Source organism: Mesoplodon mirus, assembly GCF_964341445.2.
Source record: "Mesoplodon mirus genome assembly, chromosome: 15".
In the NCBI taxonomy this organism is placed as follows: domain Eukaryota; kingdom Metazoa; phylum Chordata; class Mammalia; order Artiodactyla; family Ziphiidae; genus Mesoplodon; species Mesoplodon mirus.
The window spans coordinates 12,386,929-12,412,879 of record NC_138991.1 but is presented as its reverse complement, the minus strand read 5'-3'; the positions used below and the strand labels follow the sequence as shown (position 1 = coordinate 12,412,879).

At 40.8% G+C, this 25,951-nt stretch overlaps 1 protein-coding gene across 1 annotated transcript in view; it reads left to right on the top strand.

The window, feature by feature from the left end:
• ARFGEF2 (ARF guanine nucleotide exchange factor 2) overlaps positions 1-25,951 on the top strand; it is a 100,876-nt gene that overhangs the window by 71,062 nt on the left and 3,863 nt on the right. The window contains exons 27-38 of the mRNA XM_082600589.1: positions 4,080-4,252; positions 6,493-6,653; positions 8,575-8,705; positions 8,855-8,984; positions 12,380-12,515; positions 13,377-13,515; positions 13,624-13,678; positions 14,858-14,972; positions 18,111-18,241; positions 21,594-21,762; positions 23,418-23,556; positions 25,428-25,545. Of these exons, the coding sequence (XP_082456715.1) occupies positions 4,080-4,252; positions 6,493-6,653; positions 8,575-8,705; positions 8,855-8,984; positions 12,380-12,515; positions 13,377-13,515; positions 13,624-13,678; positions 14,858-14,972; positions 18,111-18,241; positions 21,594-21,762; positions 23,418-23,556; positions 25,428-25,545 (1,597 nt within the window). The remainder of the gene's footprint in view (positions 1-4,079; positions 4,253-6,492; positions 6,654-8,574; positions 8,706-8,854; positions 8,985-12,379; positions 12,516-13,376; positions 13,516-13,623; positions 13,679-14,857; positions 14,973-18,110; positions 18,242-21,593; positions 21,763-23,417; positions 23,557-25,427; positions 25,546-25,951) is intronic.

The following is a 25,951-nucleotide window of genomic DNA, read 5'->3' as shown; positions in this document are numbered from 1 at the left end:
ATCAGAGAAGAAAAAGAAAGAAAAAGAATACAAATTGGAAAAGAAGTAAAACTGTCACTGTTTGCAGATGACATGATTCTATACATAGAGAATCCTAAAGATGCCACCAGAAAACTACTAGACCTAATCAATCAATTTGGTAAAGTTGCAGGATACAAAATTAATGCACAGATATCTCTTGCATTTCTATACACTAATGATGAAAAATCTGCAAGAGCAATTAGGGGAACGCTGCCATTTACCATTGCAACAAAAAGAATAAAACACCTAGGAATAAACCTACCTAGGGAGACAAAAGACCTGTATGCAGAAAACTATAAGACACTGATGAAAGAAATTAAAAATGATACTAACAGATGGAGAGATATACCATGCTCTTGGATTGGAAGAATCAATATTGTGAAGATGACTATACTACTCAAAGCAATCTACAGATTCAATGCAATCCCTATCAAGTTACCAATGGCATTTTTTACAGAACTATTACAAAAGATCTTAAAATTTGTATGGAGACACAAAAGATCCAGAATAGCCAAAGCAGTCTTGAGGGAGAAAAAGGGATCTGGAGGAATCAGACTCCCTGACTTCAGACTATACTACAAAGCTACAGCAACCAAGACAATATGGTACTGGCACAAAAACAGAAATATAGATCCATGGAACAGGATAGAAAGCCCAGAGATAAACCCACACACCCATGGTCAACTAATCTATGACACAGGAGGCAAGAATATACAATGGAGAAAAGACAGTCTCTTCAGTAAGTGGTGCTGGGAAAACTGGACAGCTACATGTAGAAGAATGAAATTAGAACACTCCCTAACACCATACACAAAAATAAACTCATAGTGGATTAGAGACCTAAATGTAAGATCGGGTACTATAAAACTCTTAGAGGAAAACATAGGAAGAACACTCTGACATAAATCACAGCAAGGTCTTTTTTTTTTTTTTTTTTTTTTTTTTTTTTTTTTGCTGTACGCGGGCCTCTCACTGCTGTGGCCTCTCCCGTTGCGGAGCACAGGCTCCGGACACACAGGCTCCGCGGCCATGGCTCGCGGGCCCAGCCGCTCCGCGGCACGTGGGATCTTCCGGGATCGGGGCACGAACCCGTGTCCCCTGCATCGGCAGGCGGACTCTCAACCACTGCGCCACCAGGGAAGCCCCACAGCAAGGTCTTTTTTGATCCACCTCCTAGAGTAATGGAAATAAAAAGAAAGAAAAACAAGTGGGACCTAACAAAATTTAAAAGGTTTTTTTGCAAAGCAAAGGAAACTACAAGAAAGATGAAAAGACAGACCTCAGAATGGGAGAAAATATTTGCAAACTAATCAACAGACAAAGGATTAATCTCCAAAATATATAAATAGCTCATGCGGCTCAATATTAAAAAACAAACAACCCAATCCAAAAATGGGCAGAAGACCTAAATAGACATTTCTCCAAAGAAGACATACAGATGGCCAAGAAGCACATGAAAAGCTGCTCAACATCGTTAATTATTAGAGAAATACAAATCAAAACTACAATGAGGTATCACCTCACACCAGTTAGAATGGGCATCATCAGAAAATCTGCAAATAACAAATGCTGGCGAGGTTGTGGAGAAAAGGGAACGCTCTTGCACTGTTGGTGGGAATATAAATTGATACACTATGGAGAACAGTATGGAGGTTCCTTAAAAAACTAAAAACAGAATTACCATATGACCCACTACTGGGCATATACCCAGAGAAAACCATAATTCACAAAGACACATGCACCCCAGTGTTCATTGCAGCACTATTTACAATAGCCAGATCATGGAAGCAACCTCAATGCCCAGTAACAGACGAATGGATAAAGAAGACGTGGTACATATATACAATGGAATCAGCCATAAAAAGGAACGAAATTGCGTCATTTGTAGGGATGTGGATGGATCTAGAGACTGTCACACAGAGTGAAGTAAGTCAGAAAGGGAAAAATATCGTATATTAACACATATATGTGGAACCTAGAAAAATGGTACAGATGAACTGGTTTTCAGGGCAGAAATAAGAGACACAGATGTAGAGAACAAATGTATGGACACCAAGGGGGGAAAGTGGTGGTGGTGGTGGGATGAATTGGGAGATTGGGATTGACATATATACACTAATATGTATAAAATGGATAACTAATAAGAACCTGCTGTATAAAAAAATTATAAAATTCAATAAAAAAAGAAAGTTTATAACATGAGAAATGCTTAGTTGCTTAGTGAAAAGAGCAGGTTATAGAATTGGGCAGTCAGTGTAATAATAAAGATTGTGATATAGTATATCTTTCCATATGAAATGCCATAGCATCATATAAAAGAATCTTTTTCTTTATGTTTTTCCCTACATTTTCTAAAACATTTATTGTCATCATTTATTACTTTTAACAGTGAGGCAAAAAACATTTTAATAAATATGTATGGTTCTTGCCAACAAGTTGCTTTTTTTTCCTGGGAGAGAAAACTATGAATTCATTGGTATTATGTGTTAAAGTCACCTAGGTATGTAGTCAGTCCTCCATTATCTGCAGGTAGCAAATTTTCTTTGTGGACTTTCAGCTAATTTTTAACTTTCTCCTTGCCTTCTGTAAGCAACCTTTCCTATTATCAGTTAGTATAGGTCCAGCAGACAAGCATGAATGTTATCCTAAGCCAGATGAAATTTGCAAGCCAAGTCTCTCCTCCTAAAACCACTCTAATGACTTTCAAAGCTAGTGCGATAGAAGCGTTAGGTTTGTGTTGCCTTGCTTCTCGCTATTTGTGAGATAATAGTGTTCACCCCATAATCATACATGTCTGAAAGACATATGTGCTAATCTGTTGTAAATATCCAGGTCACACCATGTTGAACCTTGCAGCTGCTTCAGAAAATGGACCATTTTTTCTGTCTTCATGTTTTGTTTTATAATAATTAAATTTAAAATATTCATCTTAAGTTACATATGTATGCTCCCATCCAAGTGTATGTGTTTGCCATCCACAAATATCTCTGCCCAAAAACCTAAGAGGATATGCATTAAGAATTTAGGAATTGTTATCTCTGGGTGGCAAAATTATGAGTATATTAGTCTAAATGGGTCCAGAAAAATTGACCAACAGTGGCTTAAAGCACAAGTCTACGTATTGTTTACTTAACAAGTCAGAAGCAGGCAGTCCCAACTTTGGTTCCATAGCCCAAATTGTAAGCAAGGACCCAGGTTCTTTCTGTCCCTTTGTTTGGCCATAAACAGGGTGCTTTTCTTCCTTGAGCTTACTGCTTCACGATTGCTGGACAGAGACTTTAGCTTCAGGCATCATGCCGTGTTCACAGTGGGAGTGATTAAAAGAGGCAGAGCCCACCATCAGAATGGGAACAAGGGGATAAAGGGCAGAGCCTACCAAGTGTAATTCCTCTTTTTTTTTCTGCGGTACGCGGGCCTCTCGCTGTTGTGGCCTCTCCCGTTGCGGAGCACAGGCTCCGGACGCGCAGGCTCAGCGGCCATGGCTCACGGGCCCAGCCGCTCCGCGGCATGTGGGATCTTCCCGGACTGCGGCACGAACCCGTGTCCCCTGCATCGGCAGGCGGACCCTCAACCACTGTGCCACCAGGGAAGCCTCCAAGTGTATTCCTTTTAAGAGAAAAGCAGAACCTTCCTAGAAATCCCTCCCCTCCCATACCCGTAGATTTTCTCTCACATCTGATTAGTTAGAACAGGTCATGTAGCTCCCCTAGCTGCAAGGGAGGCTGGGAGATTGAGGTCCTGGCACATGAGACAAGATTGTCATGTTGTTTTATATTATTTATGATGGGTTCCCTGAGGTCGGGCATGTTGCTGCCCAGATGAAATCAGACTTATTAAGGATGTGGGAAGATGACTGCTGGGTAGGCAACTAACTGACATGTTGACTGTCTTACTGTTTTTTCTTTTTGTTGTCTCTAATTTTTTTTTAATGAATGTAGATTACAACATGCTTTAAAAAGTGGTTTTTTTAAGTGCTGCTTCTAAGCAATGAGCTGTATTCATTTATCTTCCCACTGTCCAAAGTACAGATGACATGGGCTGCCCCATTCTTTTCTCAGGTCTCCAACCATCCGGGACATGGTGATCCGCTGCATCACCCAGATGGTGAACTCCCAGGCGGCCAACATCCGCTCAGGCTGGAAGAACATCTTCGCCGTGTTCCACCAGGCCGCCTCGGATCACGACGGGAACATCGTGGAGCTGGCCTTCCAAACCACAGGCCACATCGTCAGTAAGTGTCTCTGTTCCCTCCTGACTAACGTACCACATGCAAGTCCAGAAGGGTGATCATTTCTTTCCCATCTATTTTACTCCCAAAAGGGCCTTCCTTGTTTAGCTACACTGTGATGTGCTAACGTGCCAGGTGATGTGCTGGGCTCTTGACATGTGCTCAACAACCCTAGGAAGGAAACACAGTCGACCCTCATTATTTGCAGGTTCCACATTTGTGAGTTCACCTACTTGCTAAAATTTATATGTAACCCCAAAACCAACATTCCTGGCCCTTTTGTGGTCATTTGCTGACATGTGCATGCACAGAGCAGCAAAATGCTTGTCACCCAAGGCACACGTTCCCAGCTGAGGTTGAACAAGGCCTTCGTGTTTCAGCTCTCTTACTGTAAATAAACAGGTAGCCTTTCTGTGGTAAAAACTTACTGCCACGTTTTTGGCATCTTTGTCTTAGTTGGTGACTTTGCCATTTAAACCCGTCCATAGCCCAGTGCTGAAGTGCTGGCAGGTGTTCCTAAGGGAGACTGTGGTGTACTTTATGGAGAAAAATAACATGTTTTAGATTAGCTCCGTTCAGACATGAGTTATAGAGCTGTTGGCCATGAGTGTAATGTTAATGAATCAACAAAATATATTAAATAAGTTAAACAGAAACACACGTAAAACAAGGTTGTGTGTTAATAGGTTGATGAAAGTATTGTAACCAGAGCCTCGCAGGAACCTAACCCCTTTTTCCCCTAGGAGATGGTTCAGTTATTTGCTAATTCATTGTTCACAGCGACTTTGTAGAACACAAGTACCATGAGTAACAAGAACTGACTACAGTCATCCCTTCATATCTATGAGAGACTGGTTCCAGGACACACCTCGGGTACCAAAATCCACAGGTGCTCAAGTCCCTAAGCTGAAATGGATATAATCTACACACATCCTCCTGTATACTTTAAATCACGTCTAGATTACTCATAAACACAACGTAAGGCTATGCAAATAGTTGCCAGTGCACAGCAAATTCAAACTGCTTTTTGGAACTTGCTGCAGTTTTTTTTTCCCGAATATTTTCGATCTGGGGTTAGTTGAACCCACTGATGTGGATACCATTATTTCCCCCTATTTTACTGAAGAGGAAAACAGGCACAGAAAAGTAAAGTAGGACGACTTGTCTGAGGTCATGCGGCTGGGAGGTGGTGGAAGATTGACACCTGGCAGCCAGCCCGGAGCTGGCGCAGTGTCCCTCCACTCTGCACTGACCACAGGTCTCCGGTCCTGCCTGTCATCACATCACAAGATGTTTACTTGTCTTGGTTTTTGTGGAAATTGTAAAGCAGTGGGTCAGCTTTGATTTTTTGAGGTCGTTTAACTTTTTGTAAACTTCTCTCCCCTCGTATTCTTCTCTTAGGTGGTATTTGTAGGGTTTTGAAAACCTTCAGTTTCTAAATTGCCTGTCACCTTTAGCTCACTGACTTTCTTTATCTCACTTTGTCTTCATAAGGCTCCAGTGAGGTAGCATGAGGTGTGGTCTTAGGGTAGAAACAGCTGGGGAATTAAGGAACATGCTCAGAATCACAGAACTGGGGCCAGAGCTTTGCACAGTGCTCAGCTTCTGTCAGGCAGACCCTCTGGGCCAACCCCCCCCCCCCCGCCACATCCACGTTTATATCTTATATGGTTATGTAAGCTCCATCCTAAAACGGACACCTTGGCATCCTGGTGAAACTTGGTTTTCTCTTGGCTGTCCTCTCTCACTTCCTTAGGGCCACTTCTCAGAAAGGACCTCTTCACAGAGTCCCCCTTCCCTCACCACCAGCCTTTTCTGTCTTCTGTCCCCTTACTCAGCACTTACCCCAGCTGAGATGATTTTACATATCTACAGATTTAGGTGATTATTGTCCATCTTGCCCATTGGAGCAAAGGCAGGAAATTTGGTTACCTCTGTGTACCCAGGGCCCACAACCACGCTTTGCATGTAGTCAGCACTCAACAAATGTTTGTTGAATCAGTGACTGTTTAGGCCTTTACATCGTTGCGTGAGCTCAGGAACCAGTGTAATTTAGCCCAAGCTGTACTCAATGCATTCATTCCTGAATAATTTAATAAGAAACCCTGTCTTCCAGAGACACTGACATGCTTTCCTTAGATTTTCACAAAAGTAATCATCTCTGGTATTTGTGTGTGTGTGTGTGTGTTTAATCCCCATTTCTAAATCCTGGGCTTATAAAAAATGTGCCTTTGTTTCCCCAGCAACCATTTTCCAGCATCATTTCCCTGCAGCCATCGATTCCTTTCAGGATGCTGTGAAGTGCTTATCAGAGTTTGCCTGCAATGCTGCTTTCCCTGACACTAGCATGGAAGCCATCCGGCTCATCCGCTTCTGTGGGAAATACGTCTCCGAGAGGCCTCGGGTACGGTTTTCCTCTCTTTACTCATTTGGGATGTGAGGGGGGAAAGGAGTTGTAGGCAAAAACCCCTTGATCCTGGCAAAGACCTTTCCAGCTACTCTTTTAGAAACGCATGTTTCCCCTAAACTAGGTGTTTATTTCAGAATGCTGCCATTACAGGGTTTACACCTTTTATGTTATTTTGTATGTATGAAATTATTTTATTCACACTGAACTTTTATATGGTATTCTACAGGTTGTTTTTGTAGATGATAATAGTAGTTTAGCTATGAATTTTGACAAAGTTGAAGAAGCAAGACATTACTATTTGAAAGAAAACAAACCTCTCTTTTAGGAAGTGACATTATGCCACTGTGATGTGGTTGAGAAATCACATTTAAAGATGACCTTTTGTTTACTTCCGAAAATGTTTAGGGTTTTTCTGTTACATCTCACCTTTTTAGAGAGGCCTGCCTGGGACTTCCCTGGCGGTCCAGTGGTTGACACTTTACCTTCTAGTACAGGGTGTGCAGGTTCAGTCCCTGGTTGGGGAGCTAAGATCCCACATGCCTCGTGGCCAAAAATCCAAAACATAAAACGGAAGCAATATTGTAACAGATTCAATAAAGACTTTAAAAATGGTCCACATCAGGGCTTCCCTGGTGGCGCAGTGGTTGAGAGTCCGCCTGCCGATGCAGGGGACACGGGTTCGTGCCCCGGTCCGGGAAGATCCCACATGCCGTGGAGCGGCTGGGCCCGTGAGCCATGGCCGCTGAGCCTGCGCGTCCGGAGCCTGTGCTCCACAACGGGAGAGGCCACAGCAGTGAGAGGCCCGCGTACCGCAAAAAAAAAAAAAAAAAAAAGGTCCACATCCAAAAAAAAAAAAAAACCTTTAAAAAGTAAAAAAATAAAGAGTCCTGTTTGGTTCAGCTGACTGTCTCAAAACACTGAAATTGGGTGGAAATGAACACAACTAAACTGATGGCCTGTATAGATCTCTTCTTAAGCATTCTTTACAGAAGTGTAAACCCCTAAGATGATATCTCTGGTCCCTACAGTGGTTCATTAAGATGTGATGATAATGAGAGCCGCTGTTGATTGAGTACTCACTACATGTCAGGCAACATTCTAGGCATTTTGTGTGTGTAGATTTGTTTAATCCCACATCAGACCTACGAGATGGGTAATTATATCCCCATTGTACAGGGGAGTTAACCAAAGCAGAGAGAGAAATTGCCTAATGTTAAATAACCAGGGTTGGTTAAATAAATTCCATTACCACAGACAATACTACTTCAAGAGTGGTCAAGGAACAGAGGGCTCAAGATCCCAGAGATAGGGCAGAAAGTAGGGCTACCCACTTAGACTGTGGAAAGGTTGCCAGCTCCCAGCTGCATGACCTTGGGCAGCTTACTTAATCTCTTAGTGCCTCAGTTAACTCACCTGTATAATGGGGCCATTATTTCTACCTGCTTCATGGAATTGTTGTGAGAATTGTTAATCCATGTAATGCACCGTCACAGTTCCTGACCCATAGCAAGCATTTAGTAAATAGTAGCTGCTGCCGCTATTATTTTAAGTAATACATGTTACACTAACATTCCAGAAAGACCTAAGATATTGAATCATCCTGGATATTTTGCTATCACCATTTGACCTTTATTGCTTTTCTTAATGTACCACCTCCTGCCCCCAGGACTCTTGTGGTCAGCCCCACTCAACTTATTCTAAAGCCCCCTAAGTTCCGAAGGTTCATAGGGGAAAACTGCTCATGTGCCCTTGGAACAGGCTTGTCTCTGTCTCCTCAGGATTTCCCATCAGACCCTTGTTGAATGGGTATTTTCAGGAGAGGAAAATGTGCAGGGCTTTAATCTTCGTGTAGTTCTGTTTCAGTTCCTTTCTTTCACTTGCTTAGTCTTTCTCTGAGAGGTGATTCTCACTGTAGGTGCTGCAAGAATACACTAGCGACGACATGAATGTGGCTACTGGCGACAGAGTCTGGGTCCGAGGCTGGTTCCCCATCCTCTTCGAGCTCTCCTGCATCATTAACAGATGCAAGCTAGATGTACGGACAAGGTAACCGTGACCTAGGGTGGTGCCCCTTCCTTCGGTCACTGAATGAGCCTCCTGTCCCTGCTCCCCCGGCCCCAGGCTCTCCCACTGTCTTCTCTGCTGTCCTCTTCCCCGACCCGTTCCCTCTTCCATGCTGGCTTTCTTTCCTCCAGAGGGCTCACGGTCATGTTCGAGATCATGAAGAGCTATGGCCATACCTTCGAAAAGCACTGGTGGCAGGACCTGTTCAGAATCGTGTTCAGGATTTTTGACAACATGAAACTCCCCGAGCAGCAGTCGGAGGTGGGTGATGACTAAAGCACTGCCCTGGGGAGATGGGAGAAGAGCCCCTCCAGCCTTTGTCTGCGTCTGGTGTTGCATCATCATCCACAGCACACGGAAGTCTTAAATACTGAGCCATTTCGGGTCTGTTTTGAAAATGGAAACACCCTTCCTGGCCTTCTTCTACCAGTATCGAGTAGTGCTAAGAAACTCTCCCCATCCGGGGAAGAGTGAGGGGAAATAAATCACCACCATCTGCCTACTTGGTCCTCAGGCATTGGACTCGCAGGCACCCCGCTGGTCCTCTTACTTATTTGCTTCAGATCGACTTCTGAACAGTTGGTAAAATGTGGAACATCTCTCGTCCCTTTAAAAATCCATTAAAAGGATTTTTAATGAGGTTACAGCTGGAGATAATGTTGGCAAATATTAGACCTTTTTTTTAAAGAATGTTTGATACATCTAGGAGTCTTTGTTATTTCTCCCCTAGGGACAAGGGGGTCAGGGAAGGATGTACTATCCCAAGATTTTTAGGTGGGAATGCAACATTTTTACCTTCTTTTAGGAACAGTGTTTCTGCCCTCCCCCTGGTATAAAAGTACCATATGCTTAATAAAGAATATTAGGAATATACAGAAAATTGATAATTTTACCATTCCGAAATTAGACAATGCTGTGGCAAACTCCCCCAGTCTTCTACATGGTTCAGATGTGGTTGAGGTTATAGTATACATACAGTTTTCTAATCTTACTTTAAAGTTTTCTTCATTATAAAACAGGAATACAAAGAAAAAAATTTAAACACCCACAGTTTCAGTCTTCCACTGGTAACCACTGTTACCCCGTCAGATAGTTCTTGTGTGTTTGTACATCTCATAGCTTTTTTCTTTTGACAAAAATGGAATCCCACCTCACATACTTTTTAACTTAATACATAAGTATTTTTTCCACAGCTGTAACTTTTTTTCTACAATGTTTTTAAGGACTGCAAAACATTCCTAGTTGTGGATGTTCCATAGTCCATGGAAAATTCTTTGCCGTTTTTCTTTCGTTAAAGAGCACTATAATGAACATTTTTTCCAGCTACACTTGTACTTATTTCTTTATTTGTTTAGGGCAAGTGGCTGACTGTCAGGTTTGGGGCATACATGTTACTGAGGCTTTTGATATATACTTCTGAGTTGACCAAGTACATATGTGGTCGTTTACACTGCCGTCAGCAATGCAGGGGAGTTCATGTTTCTCCGCACCCACTCCGGCTCTTCATATTTTAGTTTATTTAATCATCAATTTGATAGACCAAGAGTAAAACATTTAAAAGCTTTTTAACTGCTAGCGAGGTTCTGTTATTTTCCTTCACGTCACTGATCATTACATTTCTTCTTTTACAAATTGCCTTTTCATATCCTTAGCCCATCTATTGACTTACTCATCTTTTTTTCCTATTGATTTATGAGTTTTTTAGTATAAAAATAATATAGAATATCCTTACATAAATTGCAGATGATTTTGCCCACTTGGTTCCTTTTTTGTTTTGGAAAATTTTAGCTTTTAAGTAACCCAATCTATTAGTTTTTTACTTTATAGTTTCCACTTCGGAAATCATGCTTAGCAACCTTTCCCTTTTCCTTAATTTATAAATATCTCTATATATTTCCGTTGGTAATTTCGTGACATTTTAATTTTTTTTATTTTCAGCTTTCTGAGATATAATTGGCATAAAGCACTGCATAAGTTTGAGGGGTACAGCAGAATGACTCAATTTACATGTATTGTGAAATGGTTACCACAGTCAGTTGAGTTAACATCCATTATCCCATGTAGATAGAAAGGAAAAGAGAAAAAAACTTCTCTTTTTCCTTGTGAGAAGAACGTTTAGGATCTACTCTCCTAGCAACTCTCAGGTATACCATCCGGCAGTGTTAACTATAGTCATCATGTTATACATTACATCCCCAGGACTTATTTATCTTATTACTGGAAGTTGGACCTTTTAACCCTCTTCATCCAGTTCCCCTATCCCCATCCTGAACCACAAATCTGATCTTTTTTTCTGAGTTTGGTTTTGGGTGTTTTTTGTTTTTTGTTCTTTGGGTTTTGGGGTTTATTTTTAGATTCCACATACAAGTGAGATCATACAGTATTTGTCTTTGACTTATTTCACTTAGTGTAATGCCCTCAAGTTCCATCCATGTTATTGCAAATGACAGGACTTTCTTTTTTATGGCTGAATAGTATTCCATTATGTGTATATATATATCACATTTTCTATATCTGTTCATCTGTTGATGGACACTTAGGTTGTTGCCATGTCTCAGCTATTGTAAATAATGATGCTGCGAACAGGGGGTTGGATATATTTCTTCAACATAGTGTTTTTGTTTCCTTTAGGCATATACCCAGAAGTAGAATTTGCTGGATCATATGGTAGTTCTATTTTTAATTTTTTGAGGGACTTCCATATTGTTTTCTACAGTGGCTGCACCAATTTACATTCCCACCAACAGTGCACGAGGGTTCCCTTTTCTCCACATTCTCCCCAGCATTTGTTATCTCTTGTCTTTTTGATGATGACATTCTAATAGGCATGAGGTGATATCTCATTGTGGTTTTGATTTGCATCTCTCTGATAATTGATTTTGAGCACCTTGTCTGTTGGCCATTTGTATATCTTCTTTGGAAAAATGTCTATCTAACATCATTTTTAGTATTTAAATTTTTGGTGTAAGGTGTGAATATTTAGCATAACAAAAATTTTTTGGAAGTATCACTGAATGACTTAATATTCTGTCATATGGATGTACTCAATTTAATTGCCACATTACTGAGCCTTAGTTTATGTCTGTGTTTACAGTATATAAATACCAGTGTTGGTAAACATCTTTATTCATAAACCTTCAGCCACAGATCTTTGATTATTTCTTCAGGGTCCATTACTGGAAGTACTGTTATCACATCAGTGGATGTGAACATTTTAAGACAGTTGCTGGGCTTCCCTGGTGGCGCAGTGGTTAAGAATCCACCTGCCAGTGCAGGGGACACGGGTTCGAGCCCTGGTCTGGGAGGATCCCACGTGCAGCAGAGCAACTAGGCCCGTGAGCCACAACTACTGAGCCTGCGCGTCTGGAGCCTGTGCTCCGCAACAAGAGAGGCCGCGATAGTGAGAGGCCCGGGCACCGCGATGAAGAGTGGCCCACACTCGCCGCAACTAGAGAAAGCCCTCGCACAGAAACGAAGACCCAACACACCCAGAAATAAATAAATGAATGAATGAATGAATGAATGAATGAATAAAAAGACAGTTGCTACCTAGTGCTGAATTGCTTTTCAGAACATTTTACCAATGCTATGTGAGAATGCCCATCTCACCGCAGGGAGAGTGGCTTTTAAACATTATCTTTTAATTGTTTTTCCAGAAATCTGAGTGGATGACAACAACTTGCAATCATGCACTTTATGCTATTTGTGACGTATTTACCCAGTTCTATGAAGCTTTGAATGAAGTTCTTCTTTCTGATGTATTTGCACGGTTGCAGTGGTGTGTAAAACAAGGTACTCTTCATGTGGTTAGGCATCAGTTTTCTTGACATAGTCCTTAACGAGAGATTAATGTTTTCAGTATATAAAAGCATGGATGTAATGCCAAGGAGTACAGTGTATAATTTAATAGGTGAAAATGTGTATTTTTAAAATTTAATTAGAAAATAAAAACAGTCTTTCCACCAAGTCAGTTTATAAAGCATTTCTTTTAAGGTGGGATATAGTAAATTTTAAATCTCAAAAGATGTACCTTTGTATATTACTATTCTTTCTACTTTTGTGTATGTTTGAAATTTTCTAAAATAAAATGTTTTTTAACTGTACTGTGAGAATCAAGATCAACAGCTTCATCAATGGACATTCTTGGTTTTGAGTACTTATGTGTTTATTTTAGTATGTATTACAAAAAATACCCACGTAGCACATTAGACCTGGATCCCATAGATAGACTTGGCTTAGGACAAGGCTTAATTTAGTTAAGTTTTTCAAAGAGTACTCAGTTTTCAAGTAACTGATAAAACAGTTGATACACAGCAAAAATGGGAAATGTAATGTTTGAGTGACTAAGTTTTCAGAAACACTGGTCTAATATTTTCTGTGTTACTTTACCATTTCTCGAACAAGGAGCCAGTTAATTAAGTAGCAAAATGTTGACCTTCTTCCATCCCTAGCAATATAGCATGATAAATAATTCTGCCTCTTTATAGCCTACTTAAAACTGAAAATTTTACCGTCCGTACCAATGCTTCATTAATTAGAAGCCAACAAGCCCAAACAAGTTGCATTGTCTCTACCTCACGATAGGAAGCATCAGCAATCAGGTTGGGATTAAAACAGCATTTGAAGTTTAATGATAGATGTTTTATTTTGCAGATAATGAGCAATTGGCTCGATCAGGTACAAATTGCTTAGAAAACTTAGTAATATCCAATGGAGAGAAATTCAGTTCTGACGTCTGGGACAAAACATGCAATTGTATGTTGGATATTTTCAAAACAACCATCCCACATGTGTAAGTGTTAATGTGATTACTGCTGTTTATTTCTACTTTCAGTGGTTATTTTAAAGCTCCGGGTTGCCCTTCACACTGATTCATTTCCTTCTCTTGCATTCCCTTTAGTTTGCTGACATGGAGACCTGTAGGAATGGAGGAAGATCCATCAGAAAAACATTTGGTAGGATTTTTTTTTTCAGTTGTCTTTTCTCTGATCACATATTATAGTAAAAAATTAAGCAGCCCGAAGGGTTTGTGCTTTTCTGTTGGGAAGTGAGTAGAAAAGGTTTTAAGAGCTAAGCACTATGTTCATTAAAATACTTTTTAGAAGGTACAGAAAAGTGTTAAGGAAATAAGTCACTTCACTCAATAAAAACCACAAAACACTTCTGGTTTCTTATTTATGTGACTGAGCACACACAACCCACATGTTTGCAATTTGGGCTCACTTTGTACATAATGTATTACTTAACACCACTGTGGGCATTTTTCCATGTTCCTTCTTTTGGGGGGGCCCTCTGCATGGCATGTGGGAGCTTAGTTCCCTGACCAGGGTTTGAACCCACGCCCCCTGCATTGGAAGTGTGGCATCTTTACCACTGGACCCCCAGAGAAGTCCCTCCATATTCTTAAATATTCTCTGAGAACAGCCTCTTCAGTGGCTGCACATTATTGTAATTTATTTAACAAATTTTCCCTTGTTGGACACTCGTCAGTTCTGGTGTTTCACTGTTATAAATATCGCTTTGGTGTCATTATCCTTATTTATTGCCCTCCTATGTAAGGAGCACTTTCCTCTCCACCAATGAAATAGTAGTTTTTATTTTTTGTGTAAGGCCCCATAAAAAAGTTCTAATTCACGTGTCACTTTAAAATACTTTGGTTTACAAGGGGGTTTGTCTAATTAGCTTCTATTTCCAAGTACCTATAAAGCCATTAGATTTTAAAAGGCATTTGGGATATAGCAACTTAAAAATGAAGCACATTATATAAACATTCTCTGTTTTTTAACTTTCTGCTGTTAACTTTAAAAAAAAAAAAAAAAGCCTAGCTACCGTGCTCATTTATTTTTGAACTTGAGCTCATTAAAAATTTGTCACACTCATCATGAACTCATAGAATGTAGAGAAATGCCGTCTAAGTTGGAATCAGAAAATGTGAAATTTTAACGGGAGGGAGAAGTAATTGAAATTTGTAATCTCTCCCATGCAGCCTCTGAGAAGTGCTACTTTTATACTTCAGGCTGAGCAAGACACAGATTCAAGTTGGGCCAGCAGTGTTAAAACAGGCTCATCTCTGTCCAGGTACTGAATTGTGGACCGAGAAATGAACATTGTGTTTCTCTCCGGTTTACTTCTAGGATGTGGATCTGGACCGCCAGTCTTTAAGCAGCATAGATAAAAATGCCTCTGAGAGAGGCCAGAGCCAACTCTCTAACCCGACCGATGACAGCTGGAAAGCTAGACCGTATGCAAGTAAGACCACTTTCTTTATTGTTTTTTGTATGTATGTATGTAGGTAGGTATTTATTTATTTATTTAAAATAGGTAGCATGTTTACATGATTCAAATATTCAGAAGGTGCAGAAAGGTAAACAGGATATAAGCCTTTCTTTCACCCCTGGGCCTCAGTCTGCCTGTCCCTTCCCTCATGGCAGCCAATGTCACCAGTTTCTTATATACCTTTCTAGAGACATTTTGCTCATATGCAAGCAAATGCGTATTCACATACGCAAGCATACAGTATCTATGGTTTTTTTGTTTTTTTTTTTTTTTTTTTTTGCGGTATGCGGGCCTCTCACTGCCGTGGCCTCCCTCGCTGCGGAGCACAGGCTCCGGACGCGCAGGCTCAGCGGCCATGGCTCACGGGCCCAGCAACTCCGCGGCATGTGGGATCTTCCCAGACTGGGGCACGAACCCGTGTCCCCTGCATCGGCAGGTGGACTCTCAACCACTGCGCCACCAGGGAAGCCCCTGTATCTATGTTTATATATGAATTCTCCACTCCTTTTTATACAAATTATAGGATACTGTGCATTATTCCTTTTTCACTTAATATAGCTTATAGATCATTCAAAATCAGTACCTAAAGTGCTTTCACACTCTTTTGTACTATTGTGTACATTGCCCCAGGTTGTAGATGTGCTATTATTTGCTTAATTTGGTTCCTACCTGGACATTTATGTTATTCCCAGTCTTTTTCTGTTATAAACAATACTGCATTGAATCACCTAATACATGTGTTATTTGTGAGTTTATCTGTACGGTAAATTCCCAGAAAAAAAGATTGCTAGGTTAAAAGAGAAAGTGCATTTGCTATTTTGATAGATAATTCCACATTGCTGCCTATTAAGGTTGTACCTATTTACATGATCTCTGGGAATACGTAGGTGCTATTTGGTATCTCTTGAGTAGTTTTAATTTGCAGTTTTCTAATTATGAATGAAATTGAGCAGTTTTTCATGTGTTTAAGAACAATTTCGATGAGCTATCTATTCATAATCTTTGTTCATTTTGTATTGATTATTGTCTTTTTATTGGTTTGGGTGGGGGGCTCTTTATGTGTTAGATATCCCTTTTCTGGATATGAGTTTCAAATTACTTTTACTAATTTCTCTCTTAATGTTGCTTATGGTGTGTTTCCCTGTCATTTAAACAAATAGGTTTCGCAGTTGCTCTCAGCCAGGCACAGCACTGTGTGTCCCATGTGTGTACTCTCATGTGATCCTTATGCTTGCCCTTTGAGGCGGTACTGTTTTACATTTGAGTGAACTGGGCCTTAGATGACATGACTTGCCAATATGTAGTAGAGTTGGGATTCAGACCCTTTTGGCTGACTGAGAAATTGGAACTTTTCTGGTATTAGTCTGGTCTTCTTAAAGTTGTGGTCCCCATTATTTTTCTTCATAGCAGTTTCAGCCTCTTCTCAACATGCCAGTTTGTAGGTGTTCACACTGACATTAAACTTCTGAAGCAGCACATTAGACAAAGCCCGGTGTGGTCACTGTTATCTTTCGAAGGCACAAAAAATATGGAATCCTTTCAGGAGGTGCCATGTTGGAGACTGACGGGCTGCTCCTCTGTGTCTGCAGCATAGCCAGTGTCTCTCCAATGTCCAAGGAGAGAAGCTGTTTCCTCATCAGCCCCAAATAAAGGGGTTGGCTTGTGTGGGAGGGGAAAGTGGACATTTCTTTAAATGGAACCACTGAGTGCAGCAAGATGTTTATGCTCTAAGAGATGTCTGGGGCTTGAGACCCCTGCCATTCCTCCAAGGAACAGTGCTTTGTTTCTCCCAGGCTCCCATCTCAGCCTCCCTTCTGGGCATGAGCTCAGTGAATAGAGCAGCAGGCAGAATCTCTTACACCACTTGTATTGGTTTTTTTCTTTTTCTTTTTGGTCCAAGATGGTGTCATTGAATTGGCATATATTAAATGTAAATCTGTTGCAATTCCACTGTACACTTTTTCCATTAAAACTAATTCTGGGGATTTCCTGGTGGTCCAGTAGTTAAGACTCTGCCTTTCCATTGCAGGGGCCATGGGTTCAGCCCCTGGTCGGGGAACTAAGATCCCACATGCCCTGTGGTGCGGCCAAAAAAAACTAATTCTGCATGGAGAATTTTTATATGCATATATATAATTTCACAGTCGCTTTCAAAAGCTTGAAGATGACCCAACTCCTTGTTTTTATTTAATGTTTATTTAATATTTTCAACATTCTGATTCTTTAACAAGTTGAAAAGGAAGCTCTACTTTTACTGTAGTCAAATCAGCCAACACAAAGTGCCAGACGTGGGCTGTCCCTGAGCCCAGGGATTGAGAAGATGAGACATTAGTCTGAGTCTGATCAGTAGGCAGAAACCACACCAATAATGTGGACAGGGAAAATTCTACATAAAGAATTGTTAAAAAAAAATAAATGAAAAATTTAAAAAATAAAATAAAGTTTAAAAAATTTTAAAAAAAGGAATTGTTAACTAGTCAAAGAGGGCTAACCACTGAAAGAAGTAGGAGAAGACTCTGAGGGCTATGGAAGCAGAAAATGTGGGAAGCAGCTACTGCCTCCAGGGCAGACAGAAAGTGATCCAGGAACTAAGAGCTTAAATAAGCCGCACCCTCCTCCCCCCACCACCACCACCCCCCGCCCCTCAAGACTGAGATTCAGCCCTTTGGAGAGTCGGCTCCCAGCTACCGCAGGAACCTGTAGCCTCCTGTGGATAGAGCACAGTCCAGAGCTGGTCTGTAGGAGTGACCCTTCAGGCAGCAGAAGAACGTGCCAGAGGACATGGGACCTGCATCGCTGACTCCCTCCCCGTCTTCAGGTCTTTGCTCAGGGAGCTCATTTTCAGAGAGAACCTTTCCTGACCAGCTTGTTTAAACTTGCATCCCCACCTTGACACCGTCCCTACCATATCCCCATCCCTGCCTGATGTCATCATCGTTTAACGTACTACATCTTAACTTAAGTAGCTTGTTTACTGTCTGTCTCTGTCACGGGAGCAGGGATGCTGTTAATGCCACAGCATCAAGAACCATGCCTGGCACATAGTCAGAGCTCAGTGAATTCAGTACTGGCTGAATCATTATTAGGGTTAATCTTTATCATCTAATATAGATCAGAAACTGTTTGCCAGCCTCCTCATCAAGTGCGTGGTCCAGTTGGAATTGATACAGACCATTGACAACATCGTGTTCTACCCTGCGACGAGCAAAAAGGAAGATGCAGAGCACATGGTTGCTGCCCAGGTGAGAGTGGCCTGAAGAAGGGCATCTGAGGAGAGGTGGTTCAGGTGCAGTGGTGTGCTGGAGCCTGGTGAGACTGGCTTGCAAGAGCCCGGCATGCTCACTGCTCCCAGGCCCACGTTCAGTGACAGGGTACTAGTAACTTAAAACTGGCCATGATGGGAGTCTTTACACCACCGAAATCACCGAACGCTAAAAATCAGGCATTTTCTCCCCCCACCCTCACCGAGAGCCAGTTTACCCGCATACTACTACTCAGACTCCACCCCCCACCTTGGTGCTTTGAAAAAAATGTGTTATTAATCACAGGGACTATTCCTTACAGTTGATATACAGTTTAACCATGAATCACTGAGAGGGAAAATATGTGGATAAAGGTACCAATTTTTCCTTCAGGAAGTGCACTTTTTTGTTTTCTATGTGCAACCTTTTATATATATGGTTTGCTTGGAAACAGAATTTGTTGTCCAAAAGTTGGACAGTAACCTTACACCATGGGTTGCAAACTTAAGTGCTTCAGGGGCTGGGAGATGCTGTGAGTGCGGGCGGCAGGCTTGGTGGGACAATGGGAACCACCAAGCTTGAGGCCCGCCAGAGCCCAGCCACCTCCAGCTCCAGGGGCAAGTTGCTGTCAGGTGGGTCAAGCTGGGATGGTCTTCCAGTTTTTCAAGAGGAGTCAGAAATCAAGATTTGTCTCATATAGGGCATCTCTTGTTTATTAGATACTATAATTATTGATCAACAAAATACATCTGTTGGCCAGATCCAGCACAAAGGCTGTCCTTTTTCGGTTTTTGGTTTTATTTTTTAAGTATACAATTCAGTGGCTTTAGTATATTCACAGAGTTGTGCAAATATCCCCACCATCTAATTCCAGAATATTTTTTAACATCTTTATTAGAGTATAATTGCTTTACATTGTTGTGTTAGTTGCTGCTGTATAACAAAGTGAATCAGCTTTATGTATACATATATCCACATATCCCCTCCCTCTTGCGTCTCCCTCCCACCCTCCCTATCCCCCACCTCTAGGTGGTCAGAAAGCACTGAGCTGATCTCCTTGTGCTATGCGGCTGATTCCCACTAGCTATCTATTTTACATTTGGTAGTGTATATATGTCCATGCCACTCTCTCACTTTGTCTCGGCTTACCCTTCCCCCTCCCCATGTCCTCAAGTCCATTCTCTTTGTCTGCACCAGAATATTTTTACCACTGCAAAAGGGAACGCCCTAACCATCAGTGTCACTCCCCACTCCCTCCTTGCCCCAGCCCTAGCAACCATTAATCTATTTTCTGTCTCTATGGATTTGTCTGATTCCGGATATTTCATATTACTGGAATCATATAATATGTGAGCTTTTGTGCGTGGCCTCTTCGCATAATGTTTTCCAGGTTCATCCATATTGTGGCATGTATCAGTACTTCATTTTTATATATGGCTGAATAATATTCCATTGTATGGCTGTACCACATTTTGTTTATCCATTCATCAGTTGATGGACATTTAGGTTGTGTCCATTGTCTGGCTATTATGAATAATGCTGCGGTGAACATTTTTATACAAATTTTAATGTGCACATATGTTTTTAATTCTCTTGAGTATATACCTAGGAGTGGAATTGCTGGGTCATATGGTAACTCAGTGTTTACCTTTTTTGAGGAATTGCCAGACTGTTTTCCAGAGCAGCTAGACTATTTTACGTTCCCATCAGCAATGTATGAAGGTTCCAATTTCTTCACATCCTCACCAGTGGTTGTTATTGTCTTTTTTTTTTTAATTATTATAACCATCCCAATGTGTGTGAAGTAGTATCTCTTTGTGGTTTTGATTTCCATTTCCCTAATGACTAATGATGTAGAGCATCTTTTGTGCTTGTTGGCCATTTGTATATCTTTGGAGAAATGTCTATTCAAATCCTTTGCCCGGTTTTAAGTTGGGTTATTTATCTTTCTATCATTGAATTGTAAGAGTTTTTATATATTCTAGTTATTAGTCTCTTATCAGATAGATGTATGATTTGCACCTATTTTCTCCCATTTTGTACATTGTCTTTTCAATTTCTTGATGGTGTCCTTTGAAGCACAAAACTTTTAAATTTTGATAAAGTCCAAGTTACTATTTTTTCTTTAGTTACTTGTACTTTTAAAGTTATTTCTAAGAAAACATTGCCTAATTCAAGGTCACAAAGATTTAGGCCTACATTTTCTTTTAAGAGTTTCATAATTTTAGCTCTTACATTTAGGTCTCTGATCCATTTTTGAGTTTATTTATGTATATGATGGGAGATAGGGGGTCTGCCTTCATTCTTTTGCATGTAGATGTTTAATTATCCCAGCACCATTTGATGTAAAGACTGTTTTTTTCCCCATTGAATTGTTCTGATAGCCGTGTTGGAAATCTCTTGACCATAAATATGAGGATTTATTTCTGGATTCTCAGTTCTGTTCCATTGATCTATATGTCTCTCTTTATGCCAGTACCACACTGTCTTGATTACTGTCGTTTTTTAGTAAGTTTTGAAATAGGGAAGTATGAGTCTTCCAACTTTGTGCTTCTTTTTTCTAGACTATTTTGGCTATTCCATGTCATTTACATCTCCATATGAATTTTAGGATCAGCTTGTCAATTCCTACAAATATGTCAGTTGGAATTTTGATAAGGATTACATTGAATTTATAGATCAATTTGGGGAGTATTGCAAACTCTGCCCTTTTGTAACCTCTGGCTTCTAGGGAGGGTTGTGGTCTATTCCTAGAGGGCTCAACAAATATAAAATCCTTAATTATGTCTAATAATCCCTAATTATTTTAGGCAACATGTTCAATAAAAGTTTCTAGTGTTCCATACCTATTTCTATGGTTTTTCCCTTCACATTTGAAACACAGTTGTCAATCTTATTAAAGTTCATTAATCACCTGATGAGGCTAAAGATGCCACTTGGACTTTGCTTAACAGTTTCTTTCAGTGAGTATGTTTTGAGACTCACACCTTCTATCACATGCACTACAGTTTGATTTTCTCATTTTCCAATTTCTTTATAAAATAAAAAGAGGACAGTGCAATCCTGTAGTGAAATAATTGGAGAAGTACACACTCCTGTTCATGCAATGAAGGCAGTACTGACAAAACTGAAACTCTGGCCAGCAAAGCCTGCCATCATGCAAGAGCTCAGCATATTCTTTCACCAGCCAGTGAGCAGAGTCTAAATGGAAAACATTTCAGGGTATTGAGGAATGAAGTGTACCTTATAGAGAGGAGGACTTCTGGAGAGTTATGATGATCTCTGTCTGATACCACAGTGTCCAAAACCATTCCATCTTCTTTACTTAGCTCTCTTATCCTCCCCTCTCTAGCAAGACACGCTGGATGCAGATATCCATATAGAGACAGAGGACCAGGGCATGTATAAGTGCATGTCTTCCCAGCACCTCTTCAAGCTCTTAGACTGCTTGCAGGAGTCCCATTCATTCTCAAAGGCCTTCAACTCCAATTACGAGCAACGGACTGTCCTGTGGCGAGCAGGTAAGGGAGGAAGCACAGCAGATGGGACAGGTGGTCACACTGGTCACCGTCCTAAAACATTAAAGCCTTTGGAAAATTCCTGGCGTGATACACACAGCTGGAATAACTTACCGGATATTTCATGCTTGAGGGAGAGAGAAGGGAAATTTCATCCTAGTACCAGGAATATTGTCTGGCACACGGGAGACTCTCAGTAAGTATTTGATGGAAAAATGAATTGGTAGAGTTTAATTGATCTAGCAAGGGCAAGAAATTTTACATTAGGTTAAGATTGTACAGTTAGGGACTTCCCTGGTGGTCCAGTGGCTAAGCCTCCGCACTCCCAATGCAGGGGGCCCGGGTTCAGTCCCTCGCTGGGGAACTAGATCCCACATGCATGCCGCAACTAAGAGTCTGCATGTCACAACTAAGAAGCCCACATGCCACAACTAAAAGATTCCACATGCCTCAACTAAGACCCGGCGCAGCCTAAATAAATAAATAAGTAAATAAATGTATGTATGTATGTAAAGTTAAGTATGATGATGTAAAAAGTGTCATCTAGGAGCAACAAAAGCATTCATACATTTTTTTGAGGCTTTTAGGGGTTTTCTCTCCCACCTGTACAAATAAATATATAAGTCCTGGAAGTGAGTGATGTGTGTGTGCGTGTAGACACACATGTATGTGCAGGGGTGATGGTAGGTAGGAGTCTCATTTTGTGAACTGTGTACAAAAGTGATACTTTATATAATTCTTGTATTGTTACCATTACTTGAATTTTCCACCCAAATGCCTGTTTTAATCCATAATTTTAAAATGTCATTTTTCTCTATAGCTTTAAACTATCTAGGTGTTTTATGTCTTTATGTTTTTGCCTATAATAAGATTTTGCTTAGGGACTTCCCTGGTGGTCCAGTGGTTAGGACTCTGCACTTCTACTGCAGGGGGCACAGGCTCAATCCCTGGTCGGGGAACTAAGATCCCACATGCTGTGTGGAGCAGCCAAAAAAAAAAAGATTTTGCGTATAAGAGTGGTTTTACACATCTCTGTGGCAGATTGGTATTGCTTTGTTTAAGAAAACGTGTTCTTCAGGGATGAGATACAAAGAAAAGGATACTTATGGAAGATTGTTCTGGCTGGTGTGTGTGGGATGGATTGGCAGAGGGAGAAGAGATGACAGAGACGCACTGAGGAGCTATTTCAGGAATTGCTGTGCAGTTTTCATCTAGGGCAGTGGTCCTTATTTTCAAATGATAAAATGCTCTAATGGAGGGTCTAATTTGGAAGGCTAGAAAAATAAAATAATTATCATGTTGGTTCTCAAAAAAAACCAAAAACAAAACGTGTTCTTATATGTGGTTTGTGAAAAAAATCTAACAAGTCAGAGACATTCTAGAATTCTTAAGAGCTTTTATACTTGAGAAGATGAAATGAATGGCTTCACCAGCCAGTGAGCAGAGTCTGAATGGAGAACAGCTCAGGGTGTTGAGCAAAGTGTATCTTGTGGGGAGGATGAGATGTCAGGGCTGCCTCATCTGGTATCACAATTGAGCCATATTAAAAATGTGAGATCTTTCAGTATTTCCTAAAGTAACTCAATTAGTTTCCCATGTGATTTCTCAGCATTACCCTGGAAGTGTGCACTATTTATATGACTATATCTGATCTCCAGGTTTTAAGGGCAAGTCTAAACCCAACCTTCTAAAACAAGAAACCAGCAGCCTGGCCTGTTGTTTGAGGATCCTGTTTCGAATGTATGTCGATGAGAACCGCAGGGATTCCTGGGAAGAAATACAGCAGCGACTTTTAACGTAAGAAGAATGATTTCTGATTAAATTTCTTACCTGTAAAACACAGATGCTTCATAACAATACTGTGATTTGAAAAGAGCAGTAGAAAAATACCTATATGCTGACACCCTCACCAGCTGTTTTCCTTTTTGTTTTTCATCCTATCTGGTTCTTCTATTTCACTTTTCTTAATGCCCTGAAGAGGGCAGAGCCTCATTTCTTCCATTCAACATTGTTTAAAGCACAGAAACATAGGCAGGGAAAAGTGCTCTGAGCTCAGAGTCATCCAGCCTGGATTGAAGTCCTGACTGGGTCCTCTTTAGAGCATTGTCAGCTCTAACATCCCACCATCCCTTCTTCCCAAGAGGAACATATTAGAATCGTGTGGGTACCAGGATGTACTTACTTTGTGTGGAAATGCAGCAGTGGGCCGGCAGTGGATGGCATTGAGAGAGCCCCCTGCAAAGAACTAGATCTTTGCCACCCAGTTTCTTGGGCAACTGTGAGCAAGATGCTGTGTCTAAGCCTCCTTTCGCTCCTTTAAGATTTGAAAACATTAACATGCAGTGCTGGCAAACACGAGATAAAGACACTCACTCTCCAATTTCTGGAAATCAGGGGGCATTATATATATATCAAGAGCCTTAAAGTGTTCAGTCTCTTTCTTTGACTCAGTAATCCACTGTTAGGGAATCAGGATTCCCACACAGAACATTCATTGCAGACTTACTTATAAAGAGAAAACACTTAAAGCAGCTCAACTGTGGAATGGATAACTACATTGTGGTATATCCTATGATAGAATATTATGCAGCCTTTAAAAATGAAGTTTTGGGGAGTTCCCTGGTGGCCTAGTGGTTAGGATTCCGGGCTTTCACTGCCGTGGCCCAGGTTCAATCCCTGGTCAGGGAACTGAGATCCCACAGACTGCACAGCGTGGCCCCCAAAAAATAAATTTTTTTTTAAAATGAAGTTTTTAAAAAATAATTTTCCTTGATGTGGGAACATGCTCATAATACAAGTTTCACCACAAAAAAGCAGGCTGTAAAACCATATATACTTGTGATTTTTCAGTAATGTTTTTTAAAAATCACAGACAAACTGGAATATTTCCTATTCCAGAATATTGTTATGTGTCTCTTAGGATGACGGAATTATGGGAATTTTTTTCTCTTCTGTAATTTTTTGCACTTTTCAGTCGTCTTGCAATGAGAATATATGACAAGTCATAAACTGAAAAATGAATTAATTAAAGAGGACATCAGCAGCTCATTTCCATTTACATCAAGCCCAAAAGAGAACTACCTACGTAGTCTCGTAAAGTTTCTCTAAAGGAGATACATAAATGTTTTTAGCACAACATGTTTTAAAAATGGCCGTTGTGTGCGATGTGGGAAAAGAAAGTTCATGGTTAACTGTGGGTAACAGGCTCGTGTGCTGATTGTGCTGCACACCCTGATTGAGCCCCAGCCACGTGCCAGGCCTGTGCTGGGCTAACGTTTAATGTACTTGCTTCATTTCATCTTCACAGCAGCCCCTTGAGTTTGGTACAGTTATTTATTCCTATTTTACAGCTGAGAAAACTGAGGCTCAGGGATTTGTTCAAGATGGCACAGCCAGAGCAGGTGTTCACTAAATACTCATTACAAGAATGAAGAGTTCTTGGGACTTCCCTGACGGTCCAGTGGTTAAGACTCCGTGCTTCCAGCAGGGGCCATGGGTTCAGTCCCTGGTTGGGGAACTAAGATCCCACACGCTGCACAGCGCAGCCAAAAGATTTTTAAAAAATAAATGAATAATAAAAGAATAAAGAGTTCTTCACTCCAGTGGAATGTGAGATATTCCTCTTTCATTTGACATCGCCCCCCACACCCCCTCTCTGATTCTTCTAGTGTGTGCAGCGAGGCACTGGCCTATTTCATCACGGTGAACTCTGAAAGCCATCGGGAGGCCTGGACAAGTCTCCTGTTGTTACTTCTAACAAAAACCCTCAAAATAAACGATGAAAAGGTATAAACAAGTAATGTCTCCACTGGGATTTGGGTTGGCTTTTCATTGAGACTTTGAAGTAACTACTTTCCTCATTCTTCCAAGGATGGTGACATAACTAGCACCATTCTAGATGCATGGGAGAGAAGTTAATTAAATACAAACAGTGGGTGCCTGGGGTTATTGGGGCTTTTTCTCTCAAAGAGCCCCAGCGGAGAAAGGCTGAAGTTGAAGCCAGGCAGGTTGCTGTTAAACAGCTACCGTGATTTTCAGTGTGGCTTTGTTGGAAGGGAGGGTTGAGATTGTGAAACACTGGTTTAGAACTGGAAACTTGATTTATTAAAATGAAAGTTGACTTTGGTAGCAAGGTTGTCCCCAAATAGTTTGTGTTAGGAGTTAAATATAATTAAAAGAAGTTTTAATTTAC